General features: G+C 62.0%; 3 protein-coding genes across 7 annotated transcripts; 1 reads left to right on the top strand and 2 right to left on the bottom strand.

Annotated features, from left to right (window-relative positions):
• Positions 1-713: 713 nt before the first annotated feature.
• On the bottom strand, positions 714-5,957 carry VWA1 (von Willebrand factor A domain containing 1). 2 transcript variants are annotated; one of them, XM_025386590.1, is made up of 3 exons: positions 5,661-5,957; positions 3,984-4,541; positions 714-2,391 (listed from the first exon to the last, which is right to left on the bottom strand). In XM_025386590.1, exons 1-3 carry the CDS (start codon positions 5,731-5,733, stop codon positions 1,706-1,708), a joined length of 1,317 nt encoding a protein of 438 aa, XP_025242375.1. In that variant the 5' UTR covers positions 5,734-5,957; the 3' UTR covers positions 714-1,705. The 2 variants fall into 2 exon arrangements, with proteins under 2 accessions (XP_025242375.1, XP_025242381.1); XM_025386596.1 differs by having other exon boundaries at positions 1,797-2,391; positions 3,984-4,146; positions 5,661-5,785.
• A 7,371-nt stretch (positions 5,958-13,328) lies between these two features.
• On the bottom strand, positions 13,329-14,949 carry TMEM88B (transmembrane protein 88B). Its single transcript, XM_025386819.1, has 2 exons — positions 14,695-14,949; positions 13,329-13,562 (listed from the first exon to the last, which is right to left on the bottom strand). Exons 1-2 carry the CDS (start codon positions 14,947-14,949, stop codon positions 13,329-13,331), a joined length of 489 nt encoding a protein of 162 aa, XP_025242604.1.
• Positions 14,950-19,902: 4,953 nt separating this feature from the next.
• Positions 19,903-23,035, top strand: ANKRD65 (ankyrin repeat domain 65). Of its 4 annotated transcripts, XM_025386613.1 has the most exons (4): positions 20,164-20,470; positions 20,601-20,806; positions 20,957-21,497; positions 21,994-23,035. In XM_025386613.1, the coding sequence occupies exons 2-4, from the start codon at positions 20,601-20,603 to the stop codon at positions 22,438-22,440; spliced, it is 1,194 nt and encodes a 397-aa protein (XP_025242398.1). In that variant the 5' UTR covers positions 20,164-20,470; the 3' UTR covers positions 22,441-23,035. The 4 variants fall into 4 exon arrangements, with proteins under 4 accessions (XP_025242392.1, XP_025242407.1, XP_025242398.1 ...); XM_025386607.1 differs by having other exon boundaries at positions 19,903-20,806; XM_025386631.1 differs by lacking the exon at positions 20,957-21,497.
• Positions 23,036-24,971: the final 1,936 nt, after the last annotated feature.

Below are 24,971 nucleotides of genomic sequence, written 5' to 3'. Positions count from 1 at the left end.
CTCAGGAGAAACCCGAAGTCCAGCCAGCTGGGCCCCCCCCCCACAGACACCTCCTGCACACACAGGCAGGGGGGCCTCCTGTGTCTCACTTATAATCACACCGGAGGGCAAACTCTGTGTGGTGAGCCTGACCCCAGCCAGCCCCCCACGAATGGTCACCACACCCAGCTGGTGGGTGGTGCGGACTTGGGTGTCTGGTGGGGCCATGGGATGCACAGAGCTGGGTTCTCGGGAGACAGTGCCAAGGCCAGCTGTCCCAAAGGAGGCCCCTGGCACAACGCCCACCAGGTCTGAGGGAGGGACTGAGACCACCTCAGTGCTGCAGTTCCTGGGGTCACGTGAGTCCACCTGGGGAAAGGGGCAGTGGACCCCACGCAGTGCAGGGTGCGGCTTTGCCAGCAGAGGGAGCCTGCATGTGGCTGGGCCCAGGGCTATGGGTCGTGGCAGAGGCTGTGGTGGGAATGGCCCTGCAGAGGCCCCAGCCCCCTTGTCCTCTGCATTCCAGCCACCTGCCCTGGGCGCAGCCCCACAGGAAGGGGGCCCAGGCTCTCTGAATAAAAGGTGCACAGGGGGACCAACGAGGCCTGGCACTGGGAGGGGACAGCTCCACCTCCTCTGCCCGGACACCCCAAAGAGCAGAGAAGAACTTCACAAGCTGTCCTGTCCGTGGCTGCTATTTGTGGAGGAGAAAAGCATCCTGAGGAGACTGCAGGCTCGGTGTACATCTGATTTACTGAATTTTAAAGTCTGGGACGTTAGTGGGGAAGAGGGGAGGTGAGCATTGCGTGACGCCAGTCCTGGGAGCCAAGGACTAGGCCGGGCAGGGAGTGTGCCTGGCTAGGCATCCCCACCCTGGGCAACTCGCCCGCGGGCCCCAGGGTAGTGAGTAGTGACAGGATGTGGCCCAGGGGTGAGACCTCTCACAGCCAAAAGATGGTGTGGTCGCTGGGGCCTCCCTGGAGAGCGTGGTCCCTGCAGCCCCTGGGAAGCACTCCCACACAAGGCTTCCTGTCAGTGCGGTCCCGGGGCCTGACCGTGGAGGTGGGTGGGTGGGGTCACCTGTCCTCAAGGTCCTGAATGCCCGGCTCTGCCCCATTCCTCTGATTCCCAGTGGCTGCTAGCTGGACCCAGCTGGTGTCTTGGGCATGAAGGCAGGGCCACCGTCCCCAGCAGGCGATGCCCTCCTGGCTGGCTGAGCATCCTGGCCACACCACCAGCGTCCAGGTGCCCCTACCTGCCCTTCCTTTTCTTCAGAAGCCTTTGGGGACCTGACCTGGGCCAGCTTCCCCCGCGATTCCCCTTCCACTTCCTATCAGCGTCCAGGGCCCAAGCTGCCCACCCCAGGCCAGCCCTTGCCACCTGGGGCCGAGTCTTCACACGTGGGAGTCTGACCGGGGCTCCTCCCTGGACAGTCCCGGGTCTGATGCTCTCAACACCACCCACGAGCCGATACCACGCCTGACTCGGGGCGGGGATGGGGCCAGAACTGTTGCGCGGTCCCACCAGGCGAGGCCCCAGCCCTGGAGGGCAGGCGCCAGGCGGGGAAGCCCTGTGGCCACAGGGAGAGGGCCGGGGTCGTGCGGAGTCCGCGTGGGGAAAGGCCGGGCCTGCACCCTTCTCCCGAGCTGGGCGCCTCCGCACCGGGTTCGGGACACAGGGGCCCTCGGGTCGGCGCCGGGCCTCTCGGCAGGGCGGGGATGCCGGCTTACGGCTCACGGCTCGCGGTCCCCGGGGTCGAAGCACGGGGCAAGGGGCGTGGTCGTGGGTGCGGGCCGGCGGCCGTGCAGGCCTTGGCGGACAGCGCGCTCTCGCGGCCCGAGCGGAAGGCGGCGGTCACGGTCACCAGGTAGGCGGTGCCTGGCGCCAGGCCCTGCAGCGTGGTGCAGTTGTGGCCCGCGGGCACCTCCACGCGCTGCGCCGCCCCGCCCCCCAGCGGCCCGAACTGCACGTGGTAGCCGAGCGCGGCGGCTGCGCCCAGCGCTGGGGCCCAGCTCACGCGGAGGCTGCGCGGCCGGGCGTGGGAGATGACGATGCGCTCCGGGCCGGCCTCCTCCGGGGCGGGGAGGGCGGCGAGCTGGGTGGGGGCCGGCCCAGCCCCCGGCCCTGCCTCACCCGGCCGCGTGCGCACCCGCAGTTGCTGGGGCCTCAGGAGGCGCACGTTGGACTCAGGCACCAGCGCCACGTCGTAGTCCGTGTCTGGGTCGAGGCCGGCCCAGGTCCAGTCCGTGGCGTTCCCCGGCAGCTGCTGGCGTCTCGCAGCCTCCGGCTGGGCACTGGGCACCAGCTCCAGCACGTAGTAGCCCGAGTCTGCGGTCAGCAGGGGCGGCCAGGCCAGGCGGAAGCCGCTGGACGTGATCTCCGTGGCACGCAGCTGCTGCGGCCGCATCGCATCTGTGGGTGGTGCAGGGGGTCGGGGGGCAGCGGTCAGTTCCTCCTCTGCTCCTGGAGGGCGGCCCTGGCTGATGGGGAAGATCTGGAGATTGGAGGCCCCACTAGGAAAGACGGGGCCCCGCAGCCAAGGAGCTGCTGGAGCCATGCCCCGCAGATGCTGGGGATTCTTAGAACGTGCCTTGGCTGGGGGAGGACTGAGGAAGGGGGTGCAGCCCCCTCACGCCCTGTCAGAAGCGCCCCTGCCTCCCTCAGCCCAAACCCAGTCCTTTGTGGAGAGGTGCAGTGGCTAGATCAGTGACCAGAACAAAGGTCCTCAAAGACAGCAGGGTCCACGGTGGTACCTGAGAGCAGAGGACCAGCCCCAGCCTGAGTGGCCAGGCCCGGGTCTGAGGTCAGCCCGGCTCTCTGAGCTGCAGCCAGGAGATGGGAGATCACAGGGGCAGGCCCTGGGATTCTGGAGGCGCTGCCTGCCCCGGGTCCCCAGGAGAGCGTGGGGTGGGGTACTCCAGAGGGGGACTACTGGGCCCTTGACACCAAGCCCCACATAGCCCTCTGAGTGACCTGCTGTGGCGAGGCTCATAAATGTCTGCGCTGGGTTAAAGCTATCAGGATCTTCCTCCTGTAGTGCTGGGTCTGTGCTACTTTCTTCCCACCCCCACCCTCAGACCCAGCCTCTTTCCCAGGAGCCCCCACCCTGCTGCCTGGCCCCTCTGCACTGCAGCCTCAAGCTTTTCCTTTCCAGCTACTTAAGGCAGTCTTTCCTTCTGGTCCCCTCCAGGCACAGCTGCACTGGGTGACCCTGGGGCCACTAGGGGTCAGACGTCCCTGGCGAAACCTTGGGGCTGGCCGTCCACCCCTCTCCAACCCACAGTCCAACCCCTTCCGGCTCTGGGTGGATGATTAACCCACAGACGAGACTTGGTGAGATCCCCGGGCTTAGTGGTATTTTTCAGTGGCTACAGCAGGCTGAGCCAGTGGCCAGTTTCCTCATCTCCAGCCTCAACTCCTTCAGGGCTTGGCTGGGGCAGAGATGTCCAGAAAAAAGCCAATGGGAGCTGCTCAGCTCCTGCCTCAGGCCTTCCCTGGCCTGGCCTCTCAGGAAATCCTCACGGTAGGCCTGCAGTCCGAACCTGTTCAAAGCCCTCGGTGGCTGTCCCGACCCAGGAGAGGTACCCTGTGCTCTCTAGGGGGCAGTCCCTGACCTTTCTGGCTCTCCCCTCTCCAGGTATGGTGGGCATGCCCAGGAGCACATGCTGCCCATCTGCAGAGTCCCCAGACTCGCGAGCTTCTTCCTGGGCCTACACCTGGGCTCTGCACTCCATGGGGCCTCGAGGTCTGGGCTGGACCCGTCAGCAGGGAGCTACACTTGGAGGTGGCTACTCAAGCCCTCATCTCAGCAGGGCGCATGGGTCAGCCGGTGGAGAGCGTGCACAGAGAAGCTGCATCACTGAGCCCTGCACCCTAGGGGTACCACAGCCCCGGAGGCCCTGGCCGCTGTTCTGGGGACATGAGATATTCCCAAAGTCTCAACCCAGCCTCTCCTCCTGCAGCTCCCAGCTAGGGATCCCTGGGCCCTGCCTCCTCCCACCTACCGAGGATGGAGCCCCTCAGCTCTTGGACGATGATGTGCAGGTCATCCACGTCCACAAAGTGCAGGTGCTTCTTGGCAGGGGCTGAGGCAGCAGCTGACAGCTCCAGAAAGTTGCCTCGGCCGGTGCTGACGATGAACACGGTGACGCCCAAGTCTTTTAGCTCCTGCATGGGGGGTCCCACAGGGTCGCTGGAGCCGCCATCTGTCACCCACACCAGCACCTTGGGCACTCCTGGCCGGGCACCTGCTGCTTCAGCAAAGAGCTGTTCCTTGGCATATGCCAGCGCCAGGCCAGTGTGAGTGTCACCCATGCGCTGGACTGAAGCGCGAACAGCATCCTGGGCAGCCTCGCCTGAGCTGTGTTGGCCGAAGGGGAACTCAGTGTACGGCCGAGTGCCCACGTGCACCAGGCTGGCACGCAGGGCCCCAGTGCCCAGGGGCAGTGGAGCCACCAGCTGCCCCACAAACTCCCGAACCCGGGAGAACTCGTAGTGAGACACGCTGGCCGAGCTGTCCAGCAGGAACATCAGGTCCCCTCGGGGGGCTGATGCTGGTGGACCTGGGGGAAAGGAGGAATGCTCAGCCTCAGGTGTGGGCCCCCCAGACAGCCCCACAGCAAGGCAGGGTCCCCCAGGGCCTCAGCTTTCCTTAGGTGGGTGCTTGCCCTCCCCCAAAGGTCCTAGGTTGGGGGAAAGAGGAACTCTAAGCCAAGCAAGAGGCCTGTACTTTTGGGGCTTTCACTCTGCATACTGGCCATGGGACCTACAGCTCTCTCTGCGCTGGTGTTATCCCGTCTGTGAGAGCACGACTCCCCGCTCCAAGCCCCCACACCTTCCCATTCCTGACCGACGCTGCAAGCAGGTGGAACAGGTGTCCTGGCCTAGGTCCCCAGGACAGGCCTGAGCCATGGCGCTGCTCCCTCCAGGCATGGCTTTCAGAGGAGCAGCCCGAGGCTGGAGTTCAGCCACGCAGCTCAGCCTCCAGGTGAGGCACCGTGGGCAGGCACACAGCAGCAGGGGAAGGTGTAGGAGGCAGAGCAATGACCCCGCCGGATGGCCTGGCTGGAGCCCAGACCCCACTTACCAGATGGTGTCCCCTCCCCTGGCCTCCATCCACCAGCCCACCTGGACCCACACAAGACACACACCCCCAAGCAGCCTGAAAGCCCGATCAACCCCTCGCAGGCTTCCCCCTTCCTCCCGGCACCCCCGGGGTGGAGGCTGATGCCCCCCACACCACCCCTCCGCACCAAGCCAGGGACCAGCGTGCCTCAATTCTAGTCCCGGCCTTGCGGTTTTCTCCAGTGCGGTGGGGCGACTCCAATTTCCCTACCATCCCTCCACTGAGCGCCTTTGCAAGGGTAGGGAAACTGAGGCGAGGTGCCCCCTCGACAGACATCTCCCTCTTCCTGTCCAGGCCTGCGATCCCGCAGAAATGCGGGCCGGGCCGGCCCCTACGCCCCGGCGCTCACGGACGGTGTCGCCTGGAGCACCTGGGCCGCCCGCCTCAGGTGAGCAGGACGCTCCGCCCACGCCCACGCCCGCGCCCCGCCCGGCTCCCGCAGCCTCCCAGCCCGCCCGCCAGCTCGGAGCTGGGGACAGCGACGGCCCTGCGCGGGCAGCGGCACAGAGCGGGCACCAGGGGCCCCAATCCCGGCCCGGCCGTCTGCCGCACTCACCGCTCTCCGCGCCGCTCCGCGCCAGCGCCAGCCGCAAGCTCAGGGCCAGGCCGAGCGCCGTCCAGGGGAGCATCGCGCGCGACGGACGGGGCTCGGCAGCTCGCTGGCTCTCTCGCTCGCTCGCTCGCGGCTGCAGGGCGCGTCACCGCGCGGACCAGGCCGGCCCCGCCCCCTGGAGGCCCCGCCCCGAACGGCCACACCCACGCCGAGGTCACGCCCACGCCCTCTTGCGCCAGCGGAGGGCCACGTGCACAAACCCCGGAGAGGCGCACCAGCGGACCCCGACACGCAGGGACACGCAGCACCAGCCGAGATACGACGGAGGCATGCACGCGTGGGCACGCACACACACACACTCCAGTCTCCCCTCCCGGCCGAGGCTGTGCGGCCGGCGCTCTCCACCCCTCTCTGACCCCCAGCCGCAGGAGCGGAGCAGGGAGGTACCAGGCTAGGCCCTCCCCATGCCCACCACTGCCGTGACTGTGGGTGCTGGGGTCCCTGCAGCCAGACCCAAGAGAACCCCAGGGGCTGGCGGTGGCACCAGAAAACGTCCAGAGCCTGGTTTCACCTTGGCCACAGAGCTGGAGGCCGGTGGGTGTCTGGAGGAATAGGATACGTGTCCTAGGGACTGACCAGCGGAGATTGGAAGGGCCATGGGTTGGGACTTAGAAGGACACAGTGCCTTGAAAGGGGACAGAAGACAGGAATTTGAGAGAGACTCGAAGCTCCCACCCCACCTGGGCTTCTTGGAGGAAGAGGCATGGGAGTGGGAGATGGTTGGTTCAGGCCCTGTCCAGTGGGACCACACTGGGCCTGTTACCCATATACCCTACTCAATGAGGGGCCCAGACTCCAGGACCCAAGAAACACCCCCGGCAGGACTGGAGGGGCCCACTGGTGAGCCAGGAGCTCTTGGGTCTTGGGGTCTTGGCGAGGCCCAGACTAGAGGTGGCTGGCTGCAGGGGGTGTCCTGAGGCCCCCAGGGCAGATTTCCCTCGCTCAGGTGGGGCTGGGCCAGCAGTATCCCCTGGACAGGAGAACCCCACCCCAGCCCTCCCTCCAGTAGCCATGGCACTCTCCCTGGGCCTCCTCAGCTCAGAGCTGGGGGGCGGGGGATGGGGGTGTGTCTGCCAGGATGTCCCCTCCTTCCCCACCCTCTCCTGGAGGATGCCCCGCAGGAGAACGGATGGGGCTCCATGGGCTTCCTTCCTCCCTTTCAGGCAGGTGAGACACCGCGGGGCGTGCAGACGAGCGGCCAGCGCTCGACTTTGCCTAAAAAAGGAAGCGGCAGGCTGAGTCTGAGGAGCTGGCGGCAGGAACAAGGGAGAGCTGTGTCCCCGCCGGCGCCCCCCGCCCCCCCTGCCAGGGATCTTGGCAGTGGAGGTGCTGGCTGGGCTCCACAGACCTCAGGCCTCCGCTGGGACCAGAAATGCCTTGTGCTTCCGCCTGGGCCTGGTGGGGGGACTTTGGGTCCCCAGAGTGCGAGCTGTGCCACTCCGAGGGGCCTTACCAGGCCCCCCAGCCCCCAGTACACAGGGGCTGCTGTGGAGATGACGCTCAAGGCCACAGCCGCTGGAGGACCTGAAGTCTGACCGGAAGCTGGCTGCAGACCCTGCGGGGGCACACCCAGGTAGTCAAGCAGGGAGCTGGGCCAAGGGTCCCCCACCCTGGGGAGGCTCACAGCCAGTGACCTGCTCGTCCCCCACCCCTGCCCAGCAGGCGGGCCACAGTCACACCTCAGCCTGCCCTGCTGGGCTGACGGGGAAGTTTCCCGCACTTCTGGAAAAAGTGAGTGGGTCTTCTTGGCTGTGACTCAGGCCCTCAAGGAAGCTGCCGCCCTCCTCCCTTCAGCTCGCCGTCAGCGGGAGAAGGCACAGGAGGCCTGGCCTCCACCCAGCCTGGGCCGAGCTCAGCCACCTGCCTTGCTCCCAGCTCTGCCTGGAGTCCCTCCTGCTAGGAGACCCTCCCCATCAACTCTCCCCCTGCTCCTCAGCCTTCAGGACTCATTCCTATGTCCTGCCCTCCACCCGCTGTCTCCACCGCAGAGGAAGGACGTGGACAGAGGGTCTCAGAGAGCATGGGGTCAGCCAGAGGTGCAGTGTCAGGGCCCGGGCCGGACTTGAGGCAGACACCAGAGGAAGCACAAATATAACAGCCGGAACTCTCCACTCTCCAGGGAGAAGGGTCCGGGGTAAGATAGGCAGGGCAAGGACGGGTCAGGCCAGATCACAGTGGCTCCTGGCCCCAAGCCTTCTGCCTCCTGCAGGCATAGCCCCTGTCTGATCATGGTGGCCTTGGGCCCCACGGGGTGGGGAGCAGCCTGGTGTGGCTGCGGCCACCCTGCCCCCACGGTCTGGGCCTGGGCTGTGGGAGTCCTTGTGCCTCACTTCCCGGAGCCGGCCTGCCCTGCCGGTCTGTCTGCAGGCAGGTGGAGGGGGTTCCGGGAAGCTGGGGACGCTGCTCTCGCCCGGGCACCGCCCTGCCCCCACCCGCCTTTGGGAATGCTCCCTCCTCCGCACAATCCAGGCTTCTGCAGAAGAAGAAGGGCCTTTTGTCCCCAGCTGGCTGTGGTCATGTTTGACCCTGGGGAAAAGGGCAACTCCTGAAGCCTGTGACCCCACCCCTGACCCAAGCCGAGGGCAGAACGCCCAGGCCCGCACCCAGCGCCTTTGGTTGCTGTTTTCCTGTATCTCATAAATGTACTCAAGCACACATTGGAACAGATGGAAGGGGCGGTGAGGGGCAGCAGTGCGGGCCTGAGGCACTGCTCTGGGGTGTGCCTGAGCCCGGGACCCCACCCCATAACAGTAAGTGGGGCAGAGCCGGGGTCACCAAGAGAGCAGGGCCCACCCAGCTCCTAGACTCAGCCTGCTCACTGGAGTCAAAGACAGGTCCTGGGGTCACTTTTCACTTCCCAGGAGCCCAGGACTGCCCCTCTGGCCCCAGAGCTGACCCCACTCAGTCCCCTGTGCCAGCAGCAGCTGGGGTGGCGGGTAGCAGCCTGAGTAGGGGGCGGGAGCCGCACCATCTGCATCTGTCCATCCATCCCTCATCTGTGTGCTGGGCACAGCCGCACGCCAGCCTCAGCGCTGGGGACACACAGGCGCCGGGCCAGCACTGCCAGGCTAGGAGGGGTGGGCCGTGACCAGCTAGGAAAGATATGGTCTACTTGTTTTCCCTATGAGAACGGGGGGTCACTGGGGACTCACACGCAAGGGTGCTCGAGGAAGAGGCTTCCGGGCAGAGAGAAGGAACCTCGAGTACTGAGACCAGGGTTTGGTGGGCAGGAGGGCCCTGCACCGGGACAGCAGGGGCAGAGCAGGCTGGGGGCCTTTGGGAGGGGTGGCTGGGCTCCTGAGTGCGGCATTCAGAAGCCGGGTGGAGGCTGCTGCTGGCCTCGGTGTGGGCAGGAGGTTCGCCGCAGTGAGAACAGAGCCCGGCCCCGTGGGAGCCAGAGAGTAACAGGCCTGAATGACCCAGGGTTTCCCAATAGCAGGGCCCCTTCCTTGTGTGGGTCCCCTCACTTTGCCTCTCTCCTGGGACATCCTTCCCCGAAAGGGAGAGGAGGACGACACACTGCTCCTTCCCTAGACACAGTCAGGACAGGCTCAGACCACAGCCCTGGGCAGACCCAAAACTCCCAGGGGCCTGGACCAGGGTCGGAAGGAGGCAGCAGGGAGGGACTGACCTATGTCCACACACGAGGGACTCCCCAGAGGCAGGTTGGGCGGGGCTGGGAGCAGGGGCCTTAGCCCTCAGACCAGCCCACTAACCCTGGGGAGTTCCTGCCCCACAACCTTCCCAGCTTACAGGCCTGGGGGCAGGGGCAGGCCAGCACAGGCCAGAGGGACAGAGGGAGCCACATCTGAGGGGCCCCCCAGCTGTTCACACCGTCTGAGGCTGTGCTTGCCAACAACTGTGCTCCCAGGAAATATTTTGCAAATCAGGAAATGACACGGGGCAAGGTGGGAAGCTCGCTCCATCCAGTGGGGCGGGGCCCCTTACTGCACCCCTGCCCCAGAATGAGGCATGATGGGGACGCAGATGGGACACACACAGGCACACACACTCCGGGCTCCCTTTCGGCCAAGGCAGGGGCTCCAGCCACTGGGAAAGAACGCCAGGCAGAGGTCCCCACAGCCACCCCGAGGCCCCCACAGCTACCCCATAGTCCCCACGGCCACCCCAAGGCCCCCACAGCCACCCCACGGCCACCCCAAGGCCCCCATGGCCACCCTGAGGTCCCCACAGCCACCCTGCAGCTCAGCTCCTCCACCCGAGGAGTTCAGGCCCCTGGGCCAGGGGAGAGACTGCAGGAAGAGGAGGCTGCTCCTGGCCCTCAGGCTGGGGGAGGGGCTCTGGGGGAAGGGGTGTAGAGGCGCCCTCAGGGTGGGGGCCGGCCTGGGGACCCAGGGCCCTGAAGCGGGGTTTTGATCATGGGCGCCATGCTGGGCAAAAGTTGGGAGAGATTCGTGGGGTCCAGGTGGAGTCCTTCCCTGGCAGGGGCTAGAAGGACTGGGCAAAGGCCAACTGTATACCTGGGGCCTTGAGGAGGGGCACCCTGGCTGGGGCCCCCACCTCCTCCTCATTTCATGCCCCCCTCCTGGCTTCCCAGATGGTGGCCAATAAGGAAGCTGCTTAGGATCCATGAAAGAGGCCAGGCAAGGACCGTCCCGGGAAGAACCCAGGGGCCTCAACAGGGAGTCTGTTCAGTCCTAGGGGGTGGGGCCCCTGCCTTCCAACGTGGGGCCTGTCCTGTCCTAGGGGCTGGGGCCCCTGCCCCAGCACAGGGGCTCTGGCCTTCCTGAATCACCCCTTCCTTGCTTCTTTTCCGCAGGCCAGGCCTCTGCTATCCGGGGCTATGGCCTGCCACAGGCGCGTTCCCACACCCCTCTGAACCGCCCACAGGCCCCCACAGGTGTTCCTCTGCGAGCTGATCCGGCAGCTGGGGCTGGGGCCGGGCTTCGCTGCTCCATGCCATCAACCTCCCTGGCAGTGCGGGACCTCAGGGTGGGCCTGGGAAGCTGGAAACACCTTTGGAAACAAATGCCTGAGGCAGCTGTGGACAGAAGCCCCTGCCCAGCAGCAAGGGAGCTGGCCTCTCCACTCAGCCTCCCCACCCCCACCAGGCCCAGCTGTTGTTTTCATGGCTCCGGGGCCAGGCGATGCTCAGCCAAGAGCTTCCCAGGAGAGCCCTCATCTTCAACCCCTAGTGGCGGCCAGAGCCAGCCCAGGCAGGAGGGGAAGGAAGGCAGCCGTGGCCCCAGGGAAGCCATCCTGGCAGCTTGGCCACTGGCCCAGCTCCTGTCTGACCAGGAAAGGCATCAAAGTCGGACTCGGATGGAGGCTGGAAAACCCCGAGACTTCTGCTGGACTCAACCCAGCCACACACCAGGCTGTGCTCAAGGCCACGGAATGAGCCTCGACCCTGATCACAGGCTGAGCCTTGACCCTGGCCCCAGACGGAGCCCAGACCTTGCTGGTCACAGGCTGAGCCCTGCTGGCAATATGATGTACTAGATCCCTTAAAAGGCCTTCCAGCAACAACCAGCTTCTGGATGAATTACTATGAGCATACATTTTTAATAGACTGCTGGGCTTCCAAGAAAGTAAATATCTCCAAGGCTCCCCCAAAATTAAACAGCAAAAATAAATAAGGCCAGGTCGGGTGGTTCATGCTTATAATCCCAACACTTTAGGAAGCCGAGGCGAGAGGATTGCTTGTGCCCAGGAGTTCGAGACCAGCCTGGGCAACATGATGAGACCCCGTCTCTACAAAAAATTTTAAATTAGCTGGGTGTGGTGGTGCACTCTGTAGTCACAGCTACTTGGGAGACTGAGGCAGGAGGATCACTTGAGCCCAGGAGGTCGAGGCTGCAGGGAGCTAGGAGCTCACCACTGCACTCTGCCTGGGCGGCAGAGCAAGACTCTCTCTCAGTAAACAAACAGAGTAATGTGGAGGCCCGGATGATGAAGGGAAGTGGCTGGGAAAGCCGATAATTCACTGGACACACACAGGGACAAAGACCCAGCCTGCGGCCAGCGAACAAGTATGCTTCTCTGCATAGGGGCTGCTAAACCAGGGGTCTCAAGGGTCACCGAGGGGGCCCAAGGTGGTCTCGCCTGGAAATGGGGAATAGTCTGGAGGGAAGCATCTCCAAGTTGGACCTCAGAATTGTCACAGATAACGGCTGACGATTAGACATTACCAAACGTTCAGAGAACCACCATGCTACTGATGAGAATCAGTAGAAACAACCACTCACATATTTAGACCCCTAAAGACTAGGAAATTGGAATTACTTAGTACAGAATATAAAATAACTATATATAAAATATGTTTAAGAAGTGGAAACTGTAATCCAAAAAGTAAGCACGTACCAAGAGACCATAAAAAGCGATCAGACAAATCTAAAACAGAATCACATGTAACTTTTAGATATGTTAACCCCCTCCCCTTTTTTTTTTTTTTTGAGATGGAGTTTCACTTTGTCACGCAGGCTGGAGTGCAGTGGCGCCATCTCAGCTCACTCCAACATCTGCCTCCAGGGTTTAAACAATTCTTGTGCCTCAGCCTCCTGAGTAGCTGGGACTACAGGTGTGCACCACCATGGCCAGCTAATTTTTGTTGTTTTTTTGTTTGTTTGTTTTTAAGATGGAGTCTTGCTCTTGTCGTCCAGGCTGGAGTGCAGTGGCACGATTTCGGCTCACTGCAAACTCCACCTCCTGGGTTCAAGTGATTCTCCTGCATCAGCCTCCCAAGTAGCTGGGGTTACAGGTGCCCGCCACAATGCCCAGCTAATTTTTGTATTTTTAGTAGAGACGGGGTTTCACCATATTGGCCAGGCTTGTCTCGAACTCCTGGCCTCAGATGATCCACCCATCTCGTCGTCCCAAAGTGCTAGGATTACAGACGTGAGCCATAGTGCCTGGCCTGGATATGTTAACATAATAATTTAAGGTAAAATGAATGAGTTAATCAGCAGATTAGACAGAAGAGAGTAATTTGATGAGGGGGTAAAAAAGGAAGCGGTGAGGATATGGAGAAGGAATTCGTGGTGAAACTGGAGATAATGGTTGAGGGATTTCCGGAGCTGATGAACGTTGTGGACCTGTGGCTTACACCAAACAGGGTGGGTGTGAGCTCGGCCCAGCTGGGACGTGCTGGTGAGACCGAGGAACACCAGAGTCAGTGAGATCTTAGAGTCATCCTGAGAGAGCCCACAGATGCTGGCGCCTGTCTGAATGCGAGGCTGCCACAGGCTGAGCCCTGCAGCCGCCACCCGTGGGCTTCTGGAACCCTGGGCGTGGCCGAGCGTGGGCGTCTCTCCTGGGAGTCCCAGAGCCCTGGACGCTGGAGGCCGGGACCTGGGCAGACGGGAGAGGCCTTGGGGCTGGGGCCTGACCCCCTCCTCTGAGGGCCGCCTGCCGGGCTCTGCCCTGCCCTCCCCTCCCCTGCACTCCCCTCCCCTCCCCTCCCCTCCTCTCCTCTGCACTCCGTGGCGGGGGCGGGGCTGCGGGCGGGGGAGGCCGGGGTCGTAGCCGGGAGCGCTGCGCGCGCAGCCAGGAAGGGGGAGCGGGCGCGACCCTCAGTTTCCCGGGCCGGGCCACGCGATGGGGTCCCGCGCGAGCTCGGAGGCCTCTCGGGGTTTCGCAGCGGCCGCCGGGTCACACCCAGGCGCAGAGTTGCTCGTCCCCGTCGGGGCGCCCCGGGGGGCGGCGGGGTCCGGGGGTCCCAGCGGGCGGAGGCAGCAGCGGGCGGAGGCGCCGGGCCAGGCGGGCGCGGACGGCCGAGGCGAGCACCAGCAGCGGCGGCAGCGAGAGAAGCCCGAACACGATGAGCGCCGCGGAGCCGCGGTCCGAGAACAGCGCGCGGCACCGGGGACCGGGAGCGGGGTGGACCTGGGGGCCGGGCGGGCGGTCAGTAGGGGGCGGGCGGGGTGGTGGAGCTTCCGGAAGGGAGAGAAGAGGGAGCGGGACAGGGTGATGGAGGGAGAGGAGGGGGCGGAGGAGAGGGGGCGGGACGGGATGATGGACGGGAGGGGAGCGGGACAGGGTGATGGAGGGCAGGGGTGGAGGAGAGGGGGTGGGTGGGTCAGGGTGATGAAGGGGCAGTGAGGGCCGGACGGTGAGGGATGGGTGGGCTGGAGCAGGGTGGAGAGGGGAGGGGCGAGGGAGCGGGGTGGGAGAAAAGATGCTAGGCCGCGGCAAAAGGAGATGGAAGGGTGCAGGGCGGGAGAGAGGAGTGGCAGATAGAGAAGATGAAAGAGCAGGGACGGGGCGATAGAGGGGCCGGGGCGAGCTGAGCAGGGTGGGGAGAGGGAGGGGGAGATGGAGGGATGAAGGATTAGGGCCTGGGCGAAGGAGGGGCGGGGCGGAGAGAGGGGAGGGGCGGGCCGCTGTGGGCCAGGCAGTGCTGAGGGGTGAATGGGAGATCCGGGACGCAGCAGGTAAAGGGCCGAGCAGGGTCCCTTGAGGGGAGGCTCAGAAAAAGCGCCCACTGCCGTGTTCTGTCCCCCTGCGCCGTCCCATCACCAGCTGGCGCCATCCCCCATGCCAGCAGAAAGGGGCCCGGGGCCATCTGCCTAAACCCCCGCCCCCAGACCAGGCCACAGCCCACTCCACAGGGGGGAAGCCCCGCCCTGGCAGGAGGGCCTGGGAGGGGCCGTGTGTGTTGGAGGGACGGGGGGGGGGGCTGTGCGTTAGTGAAACTTGACAACATTTTCATCTTCTTTTCCTGGAACCCCGTTCTCTCCCCACCCCCCACCCAGCTGTCCAGGCCCTGGTGGCCCCTGGTACGAGGCCGGGAGGCCTCGGGGTGGGGACAGAGCTGTCCCTTGGGTGAAAAACAAAAGCTCTTTTTTGGCCGTGGCTGGTGGGGATGCTTCGGAGAAGAAGGGGCTGCCAGGTAGGGGCACATGTGTCTCCGAGGACAAGGGGCAATACTGGAAAGGGGCACAGTGACCTTCAGCCGCAGGGCACGCCCACTCCCCAGGATCCCAGCTAGTCTCCCGCCCATGGGGCACAGGCTCACCCTCGAGTGGCACAGGAATCCCAGGTAGACGACGGCCGCTGCGGGCAGGAGCACCAGCAGGAAGGCTGTGGCGGGCAGCAGGAGGTGCAGCAGGAGCCCGGCCACCAGCCGGCCGGGCAGCAGCAGGGGCCCCGGCCACCCTGGGCACGGCAGGGCTGAGGCCTGGTGGTCAGGAGGTCCCCGGGGCAGCATAGGCGCTGTGTCCGAAGCACCGCCTCCCTCCTCCTCCTCCATCTCCCTTCCCTGCTCACTCATGCTCCTGACGCTGCAGGCCTGCGGCCGGGGTGGTGTTCAGGTGCAGAGCTGTGCTCCCCAGGGCCACCCTAGAAGACCTTTAACCCCGCCCCACGTTGCAGCTAGTCCACATCTCCCAGCCAGACCGTGGACCCTTGCTAGGGATGTCCTGCCCTGATGTCTGTCCCAGAGCCACACCCCCACCTCAGTTTCCCCTCTGCCAGGCAGCTGCAGCTCCAGCCGCGCCAGTCTCCAGTCCCAGCCAGCTCCTGGTGCTCTGGGCAGGCCTTGCAGGGCCCTTCCCACCAGGGCCTCCTCCCTCCCTGTCCCGCCCTCCCGCTTTGCAGCTCCCCCACACAAAGACTTCATTTCAAAGGGATTGACTCTGACAGCTGCCCCATCAGTAGCTGCCACCTGGAGCCCGGCCCCCCACCCCATTTCCCAGCCCCAGCCGCACTGCTTCCTCATCTGAACGCCTTGTCAGTGTCCTCTGCCTGTGTCTCAGAGTGGATGAGAGGGCACCTGGGATGCGCGTGAGCTATAAGGTGTGGGGCCTGTACACAGCAGGCACTCAGCAGGCAGCCAGGGACCACAGGCACCCTCGTGTCTGAACGCAGCCATCCCGAGCAGAGGAAAGGCAGATTTTCCAGGACAAGAACCTATGTTCCATCATTTCTTTTTTTTTTTTTTTTGAGACAGAGTCTTACTCTTACTAGGGCTGGAGTACAGTGGCACGATCTCAGCTCGCTGCAACCTCTGCATACCTGGTTCAAGTGATTCTCCTGCCTCAGCTTCCCTAGTAACTGGGACTACAGGCACTTGCACCATGACCAGCTAATATTTGCTTTTTTTTGGAAGGAGTCCGCTCTGTTGCCCAGGCTGGAGCGCAGTGGTGTGATCTCAGCTCACTGCAAGCTCCGCCTCCCGGGTTCACGCCTTTCTCCCGCCTCAGCCTCCCAAGTAGCTGGGACTACAGGCGCCGCCACCTCGCCCGGCTAATTTTTTTCTATTTTTAGTAGAGACGGAGTTTCACCGTGTTAGCCAAGATGGTCTCGATCTCCTGACCTCGCGATCCGCCCGTCTCGGCCTCCCAAAGTGCTGGGATTACAGGCTTGAGCCACCGCGCCCGGCCTGTATTTTTTTTTCAGTAGAGACGGGGTTTCACCCTGGTGGCCAGGATGGTCTTGATCTCTTGACTTTGATGCCCGCCTTGGCCTCCCAAAGTGCTGGGATTACAGGCGTGAGCCGCCGCGCCCGGCCCATCATTTCTAGTCAGGGGCAAAACTTTTCCCATCCAAAACCCCAACCAGTTTCTCCGAACGTTACTCCCAAGTCTGACTTTTTTTTGAGACAGGGTCTCATTCTGTCACCCAGGCTGCAGTACAGTGGTTCAATCACAGCTTACTGCAGCCTTGACCTCCTGGGCTCAATCAGTCCTCCCACCTCAGCCTCCTAAATAGTTGGGACTACAGGCACCTGCCACCACGCCTGGCTAATTTTGGTATTTTTGTAGAGATGGGATCTTGTCATGTTGCCCAGGCTGGTCTGGAACTCCTGGCCTCAAGTGATCCGCCTGCCTGGGCCTCCCACAGTGCTGGGATGACAAGCATCAGTCCCCGCGCCCGGCACAGTCCCTGATGTCTGTCCGTCTCCCAGGGCTTTATTGCACATCAGTAGTTCCAGCTCCATTTTCTTTTCTTTCTTTCTTTTTTTTTTTTTTTCGAGGTGGAATTTTTTGCTCTTGTTGCCCAGGCTGGAGTGCAATGGCACGATCTCGGCTCACTGCAACCTCCACCTCCCAGGTTCAGGCAATTCTTCTGCCTCAGCCTCCCGAGTAGCTGGGATTACAGGCGCCCACCACGCCCAGCTAATTTTTGTATTTTTAGTAGAGGTGGGGTTTCACCATGTTAGCCAGAATGGTCTCAAACTCCTGACCTCAGGTGATCCGCCCGCCTCCGTCTCCCAAAGTGCTAGGATTACAGGCATGAGCCACTGCACTCAGCCTCCAACTCCATTTTCATAATTAATTGACAGGAGTAGGTGTCTGTGAGCTGAGCCACTCCCGGTGAGGTCTTCTAGTGGGCTCCATCCCTTTCAACACGTTCCAGGCCTCTCCATCTTGCCTACTTCTTTCAGACCTGTGAACAGGAAGGAGAGTGGCACCACGTGGCGTGTGACATCTAGCAGGGCAGTAGAGGCCTCCCTGCAGTGTCCCTACAGCGCTGGGCACGGTGGCTCACACTGTAATCCCAGCACTTTGGGGGGCTGAGGTGGGTGGATCACTTGAGGTCAGGAGTTTGAGACCAGCCTGGCCAATTTGCTGAAAGCTGGTCTCTGCTAAAAATGCAAAAATCAGGCCAGGCACGGTAGCTCATGCCTGTAATCTTGCACTTTGGGAGGATGAGGCAAGTGTATCACCTGAGGTCAGGGGTTCGAGACCAGCCTGAACAATGTGGTGAAACCTCGTCTCCTAAAAAAAAAAAAAAAAAAAGGGCTGGGCGCGGTGGCTCAAGCCTGTAATCCCAGCACTTTGGGAGGCCGAGACGGGCGGATCACGAGGTCAGGAGATCGAGACCATCCTGGCTAACACGGTGAAACCCCATCTCTACTAAAAAAATACAAAAAAAAACTAGCCAGGCGAGGTGGCGGGCGCCTGTAGTCCCAGCTACTCAGGAGGCTGAGGCAGGAGAATGGCCTGAACCCAGGAGGCGGAGCTTGCAGTGAGCTGAGATCCGGCCACTGCACTCTAGCCTGGGCGACAGAGCAAGACTCCGTCTCAAAAAAAAAAAAAAAAAAAACTTAGCTGGGCTTGTTGGCATGTGCCTGTAGTACCTGCTACTCCGGAAGCTGAGACAGGAGAATTGTTTGAACCCGGGAGGAGGAGGTTGCAGTGAGCCGAGATCAAACCATTGCATTCCAGCCTGGGCGACAGAGCGAGAATCCATGTCAAAAAAAAAAAATTAGGCGTAGTGGTGGGCGCCTATAATCCCAGCACTTTGGGAACCTGTGGAAGACGGATCACTTGAGGTCAGGAGACCAGCCTGGCCAACATGGTGAAACCCTATCTCTACTAAAAATACATAAATTAGGCAGGCGTGGTGGTGGGTGCCTGTAATCCCAGCTACTTGGGAGGCTGAGGCAGGAGAATCACTTGAACCTGGCAGATGGTGGTTCCAGTGAGCTGAGATCACGCCACTGCACTCCAGCCTGAGTGATAGAGTAAGACTCCATCTAAAAAATACAAATAGAAAGTTTAAAATGTTGCAAAACCTCTGCTTTCTAAGTGCCCCCCAACCAGGCCCCTCGCTTATTCATTCAACAAACACTGCTGAACTGCTACTGAGTCCCAGGGACTGTCACCAGAAAAGGAGGTCCCGATCCAGACCCCAAGAGAGGGTTCTTGGACCCCATGCAAGGAAGAATTCGGAGGAGTCCACCAAGTAAAGTGAAAGCAAGTTCAATAGGAAAATAAAGGAATAAGAGAAGGGCTGCCCTGTGGGCTGAGCAGCGGCCTGGGCTGCTCCACCGAGAACGCTTACTGTTTCCTGGGAAAGAGGCAGGCAATTCCCGGAAGTGAGGGTTCCTCCCCGTCTTAGACCATCTAGGGTCTAAGACCATCTAGGGTCTAAGACGGGGGTCTGGCATTGCCATGGCAACCGTAAACTGTGCTGGTGGGCGTGTGTCTCATCCTAATGTATTATAATCAGCGCATAAAGAGCAGTGAGGACCAGCCGTCTTGGTTTTGGTGGTTTGGGGCCGGCTTCTTCACGGCATCCTGTTTTATCAGTGGGGTCTTTGTGACCTGTATCTTCTGCTGATCTCATCCTGTGACTAAGAATGCCTGACCTCCAGGGAATGCAGCCCAGCCGGTCTCGGCCTCATTTTACCCAGCCTGTTCAAGATGGAGCCGCTCTGGTTCAAATGTCTCTGCAGAACCACTCCAGGTTCTTTGGATTCCATGGCAAGGGGGCTGCGGCTTCTGCCCTTCCGTGCCCCACTGTGTGTGGGTCCTACAAGCATCACAGAGGCAGCTGTGGCTGCCCCCGCTATGGTGGAACCTGGGAGACGGGAGTCTTGGGAGTGGCCTCCTGGAGGTGCATTCTCGCCTCTGTACCTCTGGGAAGCTGGCATGAGGCAGTTTCTGGGGCCTCCCTGGCCCTGATGAGTATGGGACTTTCCACCCAGCCCCCAGAGCTCCTCACATCTTTCCTGGTCAGCCTCACAGAGCGTTCCTTCGAGAAGAGGAAGGCCGACATTTAAATAAAATAAACACATACTTTCCCGTAGTGATAAATGCTAAAAACTAAAACGGTTAGAGATGCACGTTGCGTCAGATCCATCAGTGGTCAGGCTCTGGGAAGGTGACCGATGAGTAGCCTGATGAGGTTTGCAGGGCAGGGTCTGTGTGGCTGGGTGGGTGGTCCCTTGTTTGGAGACCCTTTGGGCCCTTGGAGAGGCAGTCCTCTAGGGAGTGGGGGAGGCCAGGCCTGGGCCCTCTGGAGACCCTGTCCTTGGGGACCTGGGAGGCTGAAGGGGGCTGAGGTGGGAATGGGTAGCCCCCATCACCTTTCCCGTGCAGCTGCTGGAGGGGCCAGGCTGCTGCAGCCATCCCAAAAAGCCATGCTCCCTTCTGTCTGGCCCGAGGTACTGGGAGACAGGAAGATGCCCTCAGCACCAGCCCCACCTACCCTGTGCCAGCCCCCAGAATCCCGCTGCCCCAGGCCTTGCTTGAGCAGAGCTGCTTTTCCACATGCAGACGTGCCCTAGCAGGAATTCTCCCCATACTCCCTCCTGCCCCCCGCCCCCACCTGCCCCAGCATCTGTCCCTTCCCTGGCTCCAGACTTGCCCCAGCCAGTCCCCAGAGGGTTTTCATCCCTACCATGCCAGTGCCACCCTCTTCTCCAGGCCACCTGCCTGGAGTCCTTGGTGAATCTTTTGTCCTGTCCAGCATTTACAGAAAGGAAGGCCAGAACCTCGCCCTGCTCTCCTCCCCAGCCTGGAATCGGGAGGGGGGGCCGGCACCCACCCCTGAGTGGGCTTAGCCAGCATGGAGAGGAGTGAGGGTGAGGGGGCTGCCCGAGGGTGGGCACCATGGAGAGGCCTGTGAGGCCTTCCAGGGGCATGTCAGGGCACATCCAAGGCTGTGCTTCCTGGGGGAGGTGGCATCTGAGCAACTTTCGTCCACAGGCATGTTCCTGCTTGTCCTGCCCAACCACCCTGGCCTTTGTTCCCCAGGAGGGCAGCCGAGCTGGGGCCCTGGCAGCCACAGGGGAGGAGTGTGTTGGGCAGGGGCTGTGCCTGAAGGCAGGGCCTTCCTAAGTGGCTGAGTAAACAGCTTCAGGTGTTCTCAGCCTGGCCCAGGGGACCAGCTGTGTTCTCCCACCCCCTGCAAGGCTGAAGCTGCCGCCTTTCAGCAGCGCACTCTCCACCCCAAAGCCTGCAGAAGGCACTTTGTGAAGGTCAGCAGGCTGAGCCGGGGCCAGAACCCATCTGCAGAGGACCCCCAGCCAGAGCAGAAAGCTCCTGGGCCAGCTCCCTTAGGTAACTGGAGCCAAGTCCGTCTGAAGGCTAAGTGGTAACTGGAATGGGGGGGCTCCAGGTTCACCCGGAACACTGGGCTGGGGGCAGGCCAGAGGCCTCCACGGTGGATGCAGGATCCCTGCTCCCCCAGATGGACTCCCAGAGGCCTGAGCCCAGAGAGGAGGAGGAGGAACAGGAACTGCAGTGGATGGAGCTGGACTCCAGAGAGGCCCTGGGAACCAGGACAGAGGAGCCTAGTGTCTTCCAGGGCTGGGGGCACCTACTCCGGGCCGTGTGGAGGGGCCCTATAGGCCTGGTGATGCAGCTGCTGCGGCAAGGGGCCAGCGTGGAGGAGAGGTGCACCTGGGCTGGGGGGTGAAGGGGTCCCTTCTCTGGTTGGGGTAGGACGGGGGTTCCAGTGCTGGGTGGGCGGCAGGACGGGGTGGGGCTGGGCGGGGTTCTGGTCAGTGGTCCATCCCCGCGCCGACGCCCTTTCCCCCTCCTCAGGGACCACGCAGGCCGGACCCCGCTCCACCTGGCTGTGCTGCGGGGCCACGCGCCCCTGGTGCGTCTCCTGCTGCAGCGAGGGGCCCCGGTGGGCGCGGTGGACCGGGCGGGGCGCACGGCGCTGCACGAGGCCGCCTGGCACGGGCACTCGCGGGTGGCCGAATTGCTGCTGCAGCGCGGGGCCTCGGCGGCGGCGCGCTCCGGGACGGGCCTCACGCCGCTGCACTGGGCAGCCGCCCTGGGCCGCACGCTGCTAGCCGCGCGCCTGCTGGAGGCTCCGAGCCCGGGACCCGCGGCGGCAGAGGCAGAGGACGCGCGCGGCTGGACGGCGGCGCACTGGGCGGCCGCGGGCGGGCGGCTGGCGGTGCTGGAGCTGCTGGCGGCCGGCGGCGCGGGCCTGGACGGCGCCCTGCTCGTGGCGGCCGCGGCGGGGCGCGGGGCGGCGCTGCGCTTCCTCCTGGCGCGCGGGGCGCGGGTGGATGCTCGGGATGGCGCGGGGGCCACAGCGCTGGGTCTGACGGCCGCCCTAGGCCGCCCGCAGGTACGTCCCGCCCTCCGCCCGGCAGTGATGGGATGGGGCGCAGGGCCAGGAGCCCCAGAGAGGTGCCCCCGGGGCAGCCGGAGCCGGGCTGGGGGACGGTGTCCGGGCACGAAGGTGACCGCGCCCCCGGCTGTGCCCCTCCCGTGTAGACCAGGGCGGGACCCGAGGCCCGGGGCTTGGCTTCATGCTGGTGGCAGCAACAGACTCTCTGCCAGCGCCCGGCTTGTGCCCGAACCCCCCTGTTCCCGGGCAGCGGGCAGGGCTGCAGATCCTTGAATTTGCTGTAAAGACCCTTAGGGGAAAAAGTGACGTTTCCAAGCAGAGCTGCTGCAGGCCAGCCTTGGGTTCGGCCTCACTTAAAGCATGAGAAAATGGTGTCAGGAGATTCAGGCCACTGGGGGGACAGAAGAGTCCTGGGCTGGGCAAACGCTTGGTGGCTCTGCCCCTCGCCTGCTGGGCTGAGGCCAGCCCCTGCTCTTCTTCTCTCCTGTTCTAGGACATTGAGGTGCTGCTGGGCCACGGGGCAGACCCAGCCATCAGGGACAGGCATGGCCGCTCTGCGCTGCACAGGGCTGCCGCCCGGGGACACCTGCCCACCGTCCAGCTGCTGGTCACCCAGGGGGCTAAGGTGGATGCGCGGGACACCCTGGGCTTCACGCCCCTACACCACGCCTCTAGGGAAGGCCACGCGGAGGTTGCCAGCTGCCTCCTGGACAGGGGTGCCCAGGTGGATGCTACCGGCTGGCTCCGAAAGACCCCCCTACACCTGGCTGCAGAGCGAGGGCATGGCCCTACCGTGGCACTTTTGCTGAGCCGAGGGGCCAGCCCCACCCTGCGGACGCAGTGGGCTGAGGTGGCCCAGATGCCTGAGGGGGGCTGGCCCCAGGTGCTTCCTGAACTTGGAGGGGTGCAGGAGTATGAGGGCACAGGGCCCACGGGCTGAGCCAGACAGCAGGCTCTGGGCTCCACTGCCCCAGCGATTTCCAGGCTCTCTGGCTGAGGCTGCCTGCCTGGAGGGAACATCAGGGGAGAGGCTCCCGGAGGAGGGGGTGGGAGAAAGCGGGGTATGTGGCTTGAACTGGACCTGGGATGGCCGCCAGCTCCCAGGAGGGCCCACCGACCCTGCAGCTCCAGCCTTCTCCGCACTCCAGCAAAGAATGAGTTGTGGCAACTGATGTGACCAAAACCTGATGACAGATGGTGGCAGGGACCTGGACGGCACCTCTGCCTTCCCTTCCTTCCCTCTGTCTGCACACCCTTGGGGCGCCCTCTTCAGTTGCTCTCTGTAGGCCGGGGTATTCCCACTGTTTTCTTAGATTTGTATATGTCACCTTGGCAACCATGAATTACATGTTCTCCTCGCTTCCATCCAGAGCCCACACCCTGACCCACCTCCTCATCTAACTGCTGCACAAGCCCCTACTTCCCCTGCCCTGAGTCGCCCAAGGCCAGGAACAGGCAACCAGGACAGCCACCGTGCACCAAGGCCAGATGGCATTTTTTTCTTTTCTTTTTTAAATGGAGTTTCGCTCTCGCTGCCCAGGCTGGAGTGCAATGGCGCAATCTCCAATCACTGGCAACCTCCGCCTCCTGGGTTCAAGCGATTCTCCTGCTTCAGCCTCCCAAGTAGCTGGGATTGCAGGCGCCCACCACCATGCCTAGTTAACTTTTTATATTTTTAGTAGAGATGGGGTTTCACCATGTTGGCCAGGCTGGTCTTGAACTCCTGAACACGGATGATCCGCCTGCCTTGGCCTCCCAAAGTGCTGGGATTACAGGTGTGAGCCACCGCGCCCAGTCAAGATGGCATTTTTCAAGCTGGCCCATTCTGAACTGCTCACCCCGCCCTCCCTGCCCTTCCCACAGAATCCTTAGCCAAGGCTCTGGTCTTAGCTTTCCCCCCTCTGCCTCCTGACAAAACATGGGCGCTTCTCATGTCGCCCTGTATAGTGTGGGTGTCCCCATCGCTAAGGAAATGCAAGTAATAAAAATCTCCAATAACATCAGGTTCTCCACGTCTCCACTCAGTTACCTCCATGAACTGAAAATCCTGCAGGAAGGCCACTTGTGCCTGTAATCCCAGCACTTTGGGAGGCCAAGGTGGGAAGATCACTTGAGCTCAGTTTTGAGACTAGCCTGGGCAACATGGTGAAACCCCATTTCTACAAAAGTTGGCCAGGCATGCACTTGTGGTCCAGCTACTCAGGAGGCTGAGGTGGGAAGATCACTCAAGCCCAGGAGCGGAGGCTGCAATGAGCCGAGATCACGCCACTGCACTCCAGACTAGAGTGAGTGAGAGTGAGACCCCATCTAAAAAAAAAAGTATAGTTTTTTTTTTTCTTCTTGTTTTTTGAGATGAGGTCTTGGATCTGTCACCCAGGCTAGAGTGCAGTGGCATGATCTTGGCTCACTGCAGCCTCGGCCTCCTGGGTTCAAGCGATTCTCCCACCTCAGCTGGGATTACTGGGGCACGCCACCACGCCCAGCTACTTTTTGCATTTTTAGTAGAGATGGGGTTTCACCATGTTGGCCAGGCTGGTCTCGAACTTCTGACCTCAGGTGATCCACCTGCCTCGGCCTCCCAAAGTTGTGTAGAGCCACTGCACCCGGCCTCTGGAGTACAATGAATGGCGTGATCTCAGCTCAGCACAAACTCTGCCTTCTGTGTAGAGTTCCAGCAATTCTGCCTCGGCCTCCCGAGTAGCTGACCATGTTGGCCTGCCTGGTCATTTAAGGTCAGGAGTTCGAGACCACCCTGGCCAACATTGTGAAATCCTGTCTCTACTAAAAATAAAAAAATTAGCCGAGAGTGGCAGTGAGCGCCTGTAATCCCAGATACTCGGGAGGCCAAGGCAGGAGAATCGCTTGAACCGGGGAGGCGGAGGTTGCAGTGAGCCAAGATCGCACCTTTGCGCTCCAGCCTGGGCGACAGAGCGAAACTCCGTCTCAAAAAAAAAAAAAAAAAAAAAGACACAACAATGAATGCAGTGTGTCATCCTGGACTGAATCCTCAACAGGGAAAAAAAGGTATAAAGGACATTTGAGACGAGTTAAATCTGGACTATGGGCTGAGTTCGGATTTTGATCATTGTACTGTGTGGTTCCTAAGAGTAAATACACAGCAAAGTGTTTAGGTATCTCCAGCTTCTCAAGTGGTTTAGGAAAAAAATCCAGTATGTTTACATTTATAGAGACAATTATTCGAAAATGGAGCAAAATGTAAACAGGAGATTGAAGGGGTGGCCTGCCCCTCCACACCTGTGGGTGTTTCTCGTTAGGTGGAACGAGACTTGAGAAAAGAAATAAGATACAGAGACAAAGTATAGAGAAAGAAAAGCAGGGGCCCAGGGGACCAGCGCTCAGCTTACAGAGGACCCACGCGGGCACCGGTCTCTGACTTCCATTAGTATTTATAAATAATTATCTTTACCATCTTAAAGATAAGGGAGTGGCAGGACAATAGGATCGTTTTCA

The sequence above is a fragment of the Theropithecus gelada genome, chromosome 1 (assembly GCF_003255815.1).
Source record: "Theropithecus gelada isolate Dixy chromosome 1, Tgel_1.0, whole genome shotgun sequence".
Lineage (NCBI taxonomy): Eukaryota > Metazoa > Chordata > Mammalia > Primates > Cercopithecidae > Theropithecus > Theropithecus gelada.
The sequence above is the reverse complement of the archived record's forward strand: the minus strand, read 5'-3'. Positions and strand labels throughout refer to the sequence as shown.

Excerpts from the sequence above, each read along its gene's own strand:
- TMEM88B (XM_025386819.1), bottom strand. The coding sequence starts at position 14,949 with ATGAGTGAGCAGGGAAGGGAGATGGAGGAGGAGGAGGGAGGCGGTGCT. Across the intron at positions 13,563-14,694 it reads GATTCCTGTGCCACTCGAGG|GTCCACCCCGCTCCCGGTCC; the intron begins GTGAGCCTGTGC and ends CCCGGCCCCCAG.
- ANKRD65 (XM_025386607.1), top strand. The coding sequence starts at position 20,514 with ATGGGGGGGCTCCAGGTTCACCCGGAACACTGGGCTGGGGGCAGGCCA. Across the intron at positions 20,807-20,956 it reads GGGGCCAGCGTGGAGGAGAG|GGACCACGCAGGCCGGACCC; the intron begins GTGCACCTGGGC and ends CCCCCTCCTCAG. Across the intron at positions 21,498-21,993 it reads CCGCCCTAGGCCGCCCGCAG|GACATTGAGGTGCTGCTGGG; the intron begins GTACGTCCCGCC and ends CTCCTGTTCTAG.
- VWA1 (XM_025386590.1), bottom strand. The coding sequence starts at position 5,733 with ATGCTCCCCTGGACGGCGCTCGGCCTGGCCCTGAGCTTGCGGCTGGCG. Across the intron at positions 4,542-5,660 it reads GCGGAGCGGCGCGGAGAGCG|GTCCACCAGCATCAGCCCCC; the intron begins GTGAGTGCGGCA and ends CCTTTCCCCCAG. Across the intron at positions 2,392-3,983 it reads GCTGAGGGGCTCCATCCTCG|ATGCGATGCGGCCGCAGCAG; the intron begins GTAGGTGGGAGG and ends CACCACCCACAG.